This window comes from Physeter macrocephalus, chromosome 5 (genome assembly GCF_002837175.3).
Source record: "Physeter macrocephalus isolate SW-GA chromosome 5, ASM283717v5, whole genome shotgun sequence".
In the NCBI taxonomy this organism is placed as follows: domain Eukaryota; kingdom Metazoa; phylum Chordata; class Mammalia; order Artiodactyla; family Physeteridae; genus Physeter; species Physeter macrocephalus.
Window position 1 is genome coordinate 44920195 of NC_041218.1, and position 11275 is coordinate 44931469.

Genomic DNA, 11275 nt, shown 5'->3' on the forward strand with positions numbered 1-11275 from the left:
AAGGTATGCTTTATTCTGATTAATAATATGTATTGATATCTAAGACATGTAACTAATGATATAAAGATTGAGTGGCCTTACACCTAGAAAATAAAACAAAAGTAGGAGTGTATTTTTTTTTACTAGCACATATCATAAACTCTTTTACTCTTTGAGCGTCAACCTTGGTTACCTGGTCCTATCTCTTAAAGAATTCAGAATATAATATAATAGAGCAAACATTTCCTTAGAATTTATAACTTGTTTTTTAGAGTGGTAGCTTGAGAGGAAAATATGCTCACTCTATAATAGAATAAGATCAAAGCGTAACATATTTTCTAATAATACCCACATGAATTCCTGAGGGAACAATTAAGATCATGAAGTCTGTCCAACAATGAATAAATCCATTGTACTTTGTTAACCTATTCGGAATTATTTTACTAAGAAAAATTAAATCACTTCTAAGCAGTGGGGATCACTATGATGTAATGGCCATCAGCATAATTAAGAGTTGGGAGATTCATATTCTATTTATGATTCCATAGGAAACTATATATGAACTTTGATCCAACTTCTCAATCAAGAAGAGAGGATAGCGATGTTTATCTCTTCTATAAAAGCCCCCATTCTAACACTAATTATATTATTTTTTGGATGTGTGCTTTCATAACAATGACTGAAAATAAAATATTAAGCCAGGCTTTTTGCTCTAGTATTACCTAAAATCCAGGAAATGTTTTACATTTAGCTGTCGGCAGTTCTGGAAGAGAAACCAACATCTCCTGTTTCCTGCTCTTTTCAATCCATATCTAAACACCTAGATATTTCAGGGACAAAAGTTCTTTGGAAACATGAAATTACAGCCAGAGAGAAGTAGCTCTACAAAGACAGTATAGCATCGCAGCCACCTAAATCGTTGGACTGATATTTTCCAATGGGATGAAAATGATACTCTCAAGAATCTCTTAAGAAGGAAAAAAATAGTAAGAAGGGGAAATGAAGCTGAAAAGGGACATCTAGTTAAGAGGAAAAAGCACTCCAGGTTACTGATAGGGAAATATATATTACAATACAGTGCTATTACATAAGGCCTTTTCTCACAAAGATCAAAAGTTGTTAAAGAACAGAAAGGGAATTTCAATCCAAATAGCCTATGTTTGGGCTTCCCTGGTGGCGCAGTGGTTGAGAGTCCGCCTGCCGATGTAGGGGACACGGGTTCGTGCCCTGTCCGGGAGGATCCCACATGCCGCGGAGTGGCTGGGCCCGTGAGCCATGGCCGCTGAGCCTGCGTGTCCGGAGCCTGTGCTCCGCAACAGGAGAGGCCAGAACAGTGAGAGGCCCGAGTACCGCAAAAAAAAAAAAAAAAAGGCTGAGTGCAAATAGCCTATGTTTAAGAGAACCTAGAAAAAATTATATAAGTTGCCCAAAGGAAAAACAGAATCATTTCCAAGGCAAGAAAATGTGTGTACATTTGTCAGCTAACTAAGCAAAAATGTTCCACTCAGACTACACCCTTCAGGTAGAATGAGAAATGGTGTGTGCTGAATATCCAATGTTTAAACAGTACCTCTACTATATGACTCAGCTGGGTGAATGTTTCTTTCATATATAGTCCTACTTTTTTTAAGTATACCCAACCTACTATACTATGGCCATGTTAATGTGATTTTTATCACAACTTGGGTTGGCTGTTTATACTAAGATTAATCTTTGAAAAGTTTATGGAACTACTTACTATATTATGCTGTGATACCTAAATATCAAAGTCATTTCCTAAGCAAAATTATATGACATAAATTCCATACAGAGTAAAAAACAGTGAATTCAATCACTTTCCTAAATTGACCAACTTTGGTACAGATATGGATAAACTTAATATATTTTGCCCAAACTGCAGGCAGTGAGAGAAAACCAACCATAATCTAACAAGTGCTTACAGAAGACTAAACAAAGAGATGGGGTAACATAACCAAGGACAGTCCCCCTTTCTTGTTTCTCAGCTTTATTAATTCATTTATAGAGCGAATATATACCGAACACCCATTATGTGACTGGCACTAAAGATATGGCACTGAAGGAGACAAGTAGAATGCAGGTGGTGGTGGTGGTGGTGATGATCATAATGATAGTTTTAAAATAATTAAAATGTAATTTTATTATTATAATGATTTGTTAATTATCATAATTCAACAAAGTGGATTCTATTACTATTCCCATTTTACAGATGAGAACATTGAGACTAAGAAAATTGAATACCTTGCCCTGGGTCACACAGATAGAAATGAGAGAAAAAATAATTCCTGGCCCAACTACTTCCCCACCACAACCACCATAATGTATTAAAGACTATAAATTACCAAACCCTGAGCTATGCCTTTCATAAACATTATCTCATTGAACCTTCAATAAAAATCTAGTGGGGTCAGTATTATTCATCTGGATTAGGATTAACTCAATACTCAGTACTGAAAAAGTTTTTTTAAAAAAAGTAGGTAGATTCAGAGTAATGGTGAGAACCTCTTTGACCATTTCCCTTCCCTCCCCCTTTTTTAAGACAGAAATCCTGCCTAAGGAACTTCTTATTACACAAAGAGCTTAGAAATGTTTTTTTCTAGAAGTAACAAAGCCTAAAACTTATCTTCCCTAAAATTTCTATTTGGAGGCCCAGAATTTAAACCAATACATTTTGATCCCAATTTATCAGAGTCTACCACTATCACAAACCCTTTGAAAGTCTGCAAATACACCTACAGATACTGAATCAAAATTAGGAGAAACCATGGCAGAGACTTTCAGGTCATCTTCTCTCTCGGTCATAGGCCAAACACCTGTAATTTTAAGAGAGAAAAGAGTATTTACTCATAAAGTAAAACTTGCTGTATATAGTTGTTTTAAGGTTTATCTATACCATATATCAAAAATATACTCACGAGTTGTAAAAAAAAAAAACTGAGGCATTACAGAATGAGAAGCTTTATGCTAATTCTTTCCCCTCTACATTACTAGAAAGAAAAACTGTCTCTTTTTCCAAAGATATTAGCTAAGATGTGACCCACTGACTGACCAGTGTCAGGAATTTCAATTCCCTATCCTTAGCTACTGGTAGAAGCCCAAAAGAGTACAACACTTTTGAAGGTAAACTGGCTATAATTATCAAAATGTAAAATTCACCAAAAAAATGTAAAATTCACATACCCTGTGACTTAACAATTCTACTCCCAAACATTTACCCAATACTCATAGACATGCCCAAGGAGTTTCTCTGTTGCTAGTAATTATTAAAAACAAAAACAGCCTAAATCTAAATTACATTTCTATTAATAGAGAAATAGTTAATTAAATTATGGAATATCAAGACTGTGCAATGGTCCAAAACCCAAAACTCTAAATAAGAGTGCTGTCCATCTTTATATACTGACATGAAAAGAACTCCAAGATATGTTATTGATTAAAAAAAAGCACGATGTAGTACAATGTCTCTAATACACACGTATTTGTGTAAAAACAATTATATAAACAGGAAAATTTTCTCAAAGAATACACAAAAACTCTTAATAAAGGTTACCTTTAAATAATCTAGTGGAACTAAGACCTGGGGTTTATGCTTTCAGTACTGTTTGAATTATTTTGACCATATTCATTTTCTCTTTACAACTTAAAATTTCACAATTTAAAAAATGTTTATAGTGCATAATGAGATATTATGAACAAGTTATAGAGATCGTAAATAAACAAGAAACATAAATAATACATATGCACATACATATGTGTGTATATATACATATATATATGACAGATTATTGGCTGTCCTCCTAACATCCATTCTTCCCTCTTCCTTCTTTGTGGTAGAACACTAATTCTGTTGAGGCATTCACCTCATCTCAAAGTTATTGAATTGGTCAAATCCCATCATGATGATTTCATTCCCCTGAACTTTTGTTGTTTTAGTCGTGAGCATGAAGCCTAATCCTGGCAGATGTGAGGTGAGGAAAGGTGGGAGTCGGCATGCTGGTACATGCTTCTGGGAAAGCTAGTCCTCCCTAATAAATGGGGACACTTGGGAGAAATATCTCTCTTCTTCCCTGGAAATCATACTTGCACATAATGCCTGGAACTGCTAAAATCACCCTGTGACCCTGAGAGGAAACATCCCCCCACACTGAGGATGGCTGACTGAAAATATAGAAAGCACCTGGATGATGTCACATGAATCAGCTGTCTCACAAAGAGAAGAACGACCTACAATTGCCACCAGGCATTCCCACCAATATTACACTGTTTGGAATAAGAATTTCCACAACTTAGTAAGAGTACAAAAGGTTGCTTGTTGCCCACCCAGTAAAGATTCTTCAGTTCTTCTTTACTAAAAAAGAGTCCAATTTTATCCTAAGTAACAAAGTACTCAACCAAAATGCTAAATTGCCCAGGCTCTTTTGCAGCTTGGAGTGGCCAGTGAGATGTAAGTGGAAGCTGTTCAGCGTGTGGCTTCCAGGAAAGATCGTTAAGTGGGCTGACTCAGCTGCAGATGTGAGGGCAGGAGTTCCAGAAGCCATCCTAGACCAACAGAAGACCCTGGATGAGAAGGAATCAGAGTCCCTGATGACTTTGGAACTGCCAAATCAACCCTGGACTGCCCATTACTGGACTTCTTTTCCATGAGAAAGAAATAAACCTGTGCCTTATTTAAGCCACCCTATTTAGGCATTCTGTTATATGCAGCCAGACATAAACCTGAATAGCACATCTTCCAACAAGGTTACCAAGTACAAATGTTTCTACTACTCAATGGTAGAAGCAACTTAGTTATCCTAGACATATTTCAAATGGGTGAAGACTTTCATTTATACGCCCATGTCTTACTGCTCTCTTTCCCTTCCTGAAGACACAACTATGCTGTGTGGGAGTCTATCTCAGTATTGTACCCTTTCCTTCATATCCATTCCAAGTAAAGAACATATCAACTGTCTAAATAAATCATAAGGAAACTCTGTTTTTGAAAGTGCCTACTGATAGATGTTGTTGACTACTAGTAACAGAAATGCAATGCAAGGCAGGATTCTCACTAATGAGTTGAGTATGAAAAGCTTCAAAATCCATAAGCCATACAGAAATTATTACTGTAATTTCATGGTTACAACATACATCCCTCATATAACTTACACACATAAAATCAGCTTCAAAAATACTTTTATTACAGTAGATAATATATACCATGTGTACAACAAAATATACTCTTTAAATTGGCTTTACATTTTGCTGCAATTCTTGCTTTGAAGAAATAAAAAAAGCTTTTAAGTGCTGAACATAACCCACAAGACTGTGAACTTCTTTTTTGCAAGTTAAAGTCACTGTACTAAAATAGGTGGCATTTAAATGAATAATGAGGTCATCAAAAAGTCCAGAGTTTTAACTTCTCATAATCTTCTGTAATGAAATGATTTGGTGCTTTTATATAATTACAGGTATTTTAATGAACAAATATACCACAATTTTATAAGGGTAGAGAATACTAAATTTTTTCCATATCTAGAAATAAAATATGTTAAAAGTCTCTCTTTTTTAAAAGAGTCTGGGTTTCTTTTGTAGGAATAAAACCAAATGATGGTGGCAAACAAGGGGCAGAGAACTTCAAATATTAACTTTGAGGTTATATAAATAATAAACTTTGCACTCAAGTCTGTGGGTACATCCCTAGCTTAATTAGCACTTATTTCAAGATACACAGAAGAATCAGGGTAATGACAAGTAAAACAGCCTAACCCTTCTCACCCAAGGGCATCACTATGGCCACCAAAAAATAACTTTTAGCTGTAAGGGATTTACCTGAGAAATGTTTTACATAATCAAGTGTTAATCAAAATATCGTTAGCACATTGTTTATGGAAAGGTCAAAATCTCAAGACACAAAATTTGTAGTGAAAAGCCACATTAAATTTATTTAACCAACTCTGGAAATTTCATGTTTCATATGTATGCCACTCTTCTCCAATTACATTTTTAAATGACAAAATGAAACTTATATTTCATTAATCCCAAAACACTAGTATCAAAAATGGAAAAAAATATGCAATATGACACATCCAGTTTTAACTATTCTCTATTTGACATGAGGATCCTGACAACAAATGGGTTTTTAAATAATTGGAGGTACTTAAAAGACCTAAGTTTCACTTGTTTACTTTCAAAATTTTCTAAGAGAATGTGTAAAACCAAAGCATAATAATTTTATTTTAATATTAATATTTTTAATATATTATCTAAATTCCTGTGACTGTCTCTTGGTAATATGGACTCAAAAATACATAAATCTAGGAAAGTGATTGGACCAGGATTAAGATTGGCTCTGTTGTTTTGGTTGGCTTTTGATGCTCTGCTTCTTTTATTATTCCTGCTTGTTTTAACATTTCTTTTAAGTGAAAATAGTCCATATTTTTTCCTCATTAAAAAAATACTTTTACCTGACCCTGAGAAGGGAACTTAAAGTAATGCTTTTCACATGTCCAACTCAAACTGCAGGATTGCTGTTTTGTTTCTCCTTTTAATTTACAGTAAAATTATACCCTTGTGAATCCCAAAGTAAGATAATATTGAGTTATACAAAACTCAAGAACTGAAAATATCATCAGCCTCTGAGTCATTAGAAATCAGCATACCACAGGCTACACTCCATTTGGATGGCTAATTAACTACAAACATAAATTATATCACTAGGCTGCAAATGACTACATTTTTAGTAACAAAGTAGTAATTCACATACTGCTTTGGTTTCTTTTAAAAGAAGCAACTAAAATTTTTTCAGGGATATTAGAAGTTAATAAATGATCACTCTAAACCTTAATGTAATTCTAAAGGTCTAAAACCACTATCCAAAGAAATACATGTTCCTTTCTTAGAGTTTAAAGAAAAAAACTCAGCACTGTCCCTGAAACACACTAACAAAAGTATTACCTTAAATAGGACATATTTTTCAGAAGCTATAAAATACAAATTAAGCACAAAGACTAGTGTGTTAAAGAGCAATGCTGTTTTTACAAAAATGACTTTAATTAAGCCTGGGGGAGAAAATCAACTAATATGTACAAAACATTATCCATATACAAAATAATATAAATTTTACAATGAATACTAAAATCAAATAATAAAAAGCTGCAAATGAGATACCTTGTGATTTGTTAACATCTTTGATGATTTTCTGAAGTTCTTTCAATTCTACATCAAGTTCATCATAATTTAGTTCTCTAGATTCAACTTTCGGAGCTTGGAACAAAGAAGGGTCTGTCCCCAGGTATGAACACTGCAAGTGACCATCATCACTCAGAGTGACTATCACTCCCTTTAAATCACTACAAAAAGGAAGAGAAAATGAGACATAACTAAAATTTTTGGTGGATTTAGATTTAATCTAGACCAACTAGATTTTTATTCGATTCAGCTTCAACACACCATTAAGAAAATGACTATATAATGTATCTATTTCTAAAGTTTTACATCAAGGACTCAATTTAAACGTTTCAAACATGATTTATATTTACAGAAATATAACAATTATTATTAAAGCTTCCACTTTTGGGGACATAACTATGTGGCAACTCCTGCTCTAAGAGCTTTTCAAGGTCTTACTTGTATCATTCAATCCTCACTGCACCTCCCACTTGGCAGATTCATAAGAAGCAGTGAACAACATGTAGGAGCTACAATGGATCAAGAGCTAGGCTACTGGCAGGCTGAAGACTAGGGGTGAGGCACAGGAGGGAAGATGGGACAATCCAGGGGAATGGGAAGGTTAGTGGAGGAAGCCCTACGAGGCCTTGAAGACAAATGTGCCCACTGCTCTTTTCCTTTTCCTTCTCTCTACCCTTGGGACATGCTTCCCCTCCCTCCCCAGGTCCACTCACCACGGCTTCCTTCACACGCACTCTTATTCAAGTAGCTCTCTGGTCTGTTCTCTCTTTCCCTTCACACTTAGATAGAAGTATCCCATTTTCTAATTTAGTAGCTCTTTCTCCATCATTCTTCTCATCCTGATTATCTCTTTTCCTCCCTATCCTTTCACTCTTCCTTCCCTCTTAGGCTCCCTCATCTCTGTTATTCTCTAGAAATAGCCATAATATATAAATTATAGATAACTTTAGCATAAATGCTTAAAAATAAAAGTTGTACATTTCCCTGAACTTGCTATAAAAAGTAGTTGAGATGAACACTATTGGCTTCCTCCCTACCTTGCCCAGAGGGGAAAAAAATCAATATTGCCATAAGACATTTTGAACTGATAGAAAATGAATTTGTTTTAGATTTGTTTGTTGTGTTTTCTATTGGTCTGTGATTTAAAAAAAACAAAAAACAAGTTTTCCAACACTTTTCTAAAGGTTAAATATTAGTCAAAAACAACAGAAAACTTGAGAGAGAAAAGAACTTGAAAAGAAGTGTTGCTATTTATCTGAAGAAAAGTAGTTAAGGTATATAAGGGTCTAGGACTCATTCAGAACAAATAAGAATTTTTAAAACTCCCCAACTTTGGGTCACGGCAAGTGGTCAGCTCATTAATCTAAAAGCTCAACTTGATTGACAGTAAATACTACCATTGCTCAATCCTTCCCATAAGGTGGCCACCAGCAACCACTTCACCACCTGCCTTCAACACAATATTCCTGTACATACTTTCTCCAGGATATATATATATAATTCTGTAATGTGACTTCAGAAAAATTAAAAATAGATTGGTATCATTGATTTGATAGCTAAAAAACTAGCTAAAAACTAAAAAGGGGACTTGGGTTCTAGCTCTGACTCTGCTCTATGTAGCTGAGTCAACTTGGAGAAGTCTTCCTAAATGCTTTATGTCTAAAATGAGAGGGTGAAACGAGATGATCCTCAAAGGTCTTTAAGTTTAACAAACTGGTTCCGTCAAAATAGCTCAGAAAATAAATACTCCCAAATAAAATTATTTTCCTAAAATAAAATGTTTTCACCCCTGTAGTATCTCTGGGCCTGACCCTTTCCTTGCAGGCAACTGAAGCCAATAAGTGGCAATGAAATGTCAACTTCCAGCTCTGACAAGCCCATTTCAAGAGGGCAAACCTCTGTCCCTATTGAGTTAGTTGTGACTGTAGTCTGTTCCCCATTCCACCCAGACCTACTAAAGTCTGAGAACACAGTAAGTCCTAAGGAAATGCTAGGAAACTAAAAGGCAGAGCTTCTGAGACAATGTGGTGATCATGAGTTCTTTGAATCCAAAAGAGTATTTCCACTTTATCTTCGCCCTTTGAGTGATCCATTATAAAGGAAACCTAGCATGAGGCATTACAAATATACCTCACTATCCAAATTTATTTGGTCTTTGAATTGGATAGTTTATTACGGAATCAGTTTCATCCCACTGTTTTAGATGGCAAATAGCAACAATTTAGATACAGTGATTTATCTAAAAATTTATCTGAACCTATTAAGTTGTTGAGTTTAGATAGAGAGAGTTTGAATAGTAGTGTATACACATATTTCTTCAGCGTCTCAAAAAGAAAAAATTCTTTACTGGTGTTTTGAGGTGTCCAAACAAAAAAGGGAGAAGCCAGGGTCTTTACCCACTCAAAGAGCTTAACAAGCGTCACCAGACTGTCTTAACACTAAATTACAAAGCTTAAGCAATTTACTTTTTTCTTATCAATGGTATTAGAGCCATTACATACAATTTAGATCAAATAACAGAAATTTAGAATAGCTGAATTCATTTAACATTGCATGTTATATTCCACAGGAACACTAACACAAGCTCTAAAAATTTTAGAATAAATCAGTGAAATTTCTGTCTAAAACATCTATGATGGAAAAAGTACTTTGACACAGGCCTATACCACTACTTAATACATAAGTAATGTCACCACTCGGTATCTTAAATGCAAAGGAAAATTTTAAAAAATATATATATAAATATATATATATATGTATATCTCCTTCCTAAAGTTAAGCCCAACTTAAGTATAAAGTCCAATTTAAGTATAAAAGAAGAACACAATCAAGATTTTTTTAATCTTCTTACTTAAATAACATTTTTAAAACAATATTGTCCATGTGAGTTAATGTGTAAAATTTTCTGAGTGATAGAATTTTATGTTAGAAGAAGCCATCAAGTAAATCAAGTATTGTGTACCTTATTACTTACATCCTTAGAGTTAATACTTTCAAAATGAAGGTCTCTAGATTACTATGGTCCTTGAAATACATCAGCTAAACCAAGGAACCAGAATAATGTATTTTATGAGGACTCAAGGTCAAAGATGTTATATTGCTAGGACACACAACAATAATAATTTTGTGATTTTAGCAATGGGGCATGAAATTAAACAATAGAGTTAGCTCAGGAATCTGAGGGTAATTGTTTCTTCACTCAGTAAACAGATCCTGGCCTTAACAACACATTCAAACAAAATTCCAGATGGATTTTAAAAGTTAAATTAAAAAATATATACCACAAAAAAAAAAAAAATTAAAAAATATGAAACTACAAAAATATTTATCTGCCCTTGGGATGGAAAGAACTTTTGCTGCAAGAAAGCAATAGAGGACAAAGCAAAGGATCTCTAAATTAAACCACAAAAAAATTTTAAACTTGTTCTATGCTTTAAAAATACATCACCGTAAAAAGAACAAAAGACAAACAAACTGGGAAAACCTTGGCAACCAACATAAATATATGATTTAAGTTGAATCATATGAAATTGTGGATATTCAACTGTTTTTGACCTATAAAAACAATTTTGTATGTTTCATCTACTATGTAAAGAACTCTTACAAGTCAATGAAAATGAGTACATCCCAAAAGAAAAAGGTCAAAGAAAATGTACAATTCACTTGAATCAGCAACTTAAAGGTTAAATAATCTATGGAATTAAAACTTTTATGTAGTTCTCTTTTTCTGACGAGGCCAATCTATAAAATGAGTAACTTGAAAGTATTTGAAATACAGCTCAAAAGATAAAAAATGAACAGTTTCTTTTGCTAATACAATAAAACAAATGAATAATAGCTTTAAAAACAAATGAAAAGAACATGCACTGAATCTAATGGTTCTTGTCCAGCTGCACTTTATGCAAAATAGAAATATTTTAAATTATCAAATCATCAAAGTCTGGTTTTTTTTTTGTTTTGTTTTTTTTGTTTTTTTTTGGTGGTATGCAGGCCTCCCTCTGTTGTGGCCTCTCCCGTCGCGGAGCACAGGCTCCGGACGCGCAGGCTCAGCGGCCATGGCCCACGGGCTTAGCTGCTCTGCAGCATGTGGGATCTTTCCGGACCAGGGTTC

The 11275-nt window shown here is 34.3% G+C and overlaps 1 protein-coding gene across 6 annotated transcripts in view; it reads right to left on the reverse strand.

Annotated features, from left to right (window-relative positions):
- BBS9 (Bardet-Biedl syndrome 9) overlaps positions 1-11275 on the reverse strand; it is a 448864-nt gene that overhangs the window by 270395 nt on the left and 167194 nt on the right. For all 6 annotated transcript variants that reach the window (XR_008617359.1, XM_055084928.1, XM_024129313.3 and 3 more), the window contains exons 10-11: positions 7144-7325; positions 2734-2810 (exon numbers count right to left, since the gene is read on the reverse strand). Coding sequence is in view for 5 of the 6 variants with exons in the window: in XM_055084928.1 (XP_054940903.1) it covers positions 2734-2810; positions 7144-7325 (259 nt within the window). In the remaining variant the exon portion in view is untranslated. The remainder of the gene's footprint in view (positions 1-2733; positions 2811-7143; positions 7326-11275) is intronic.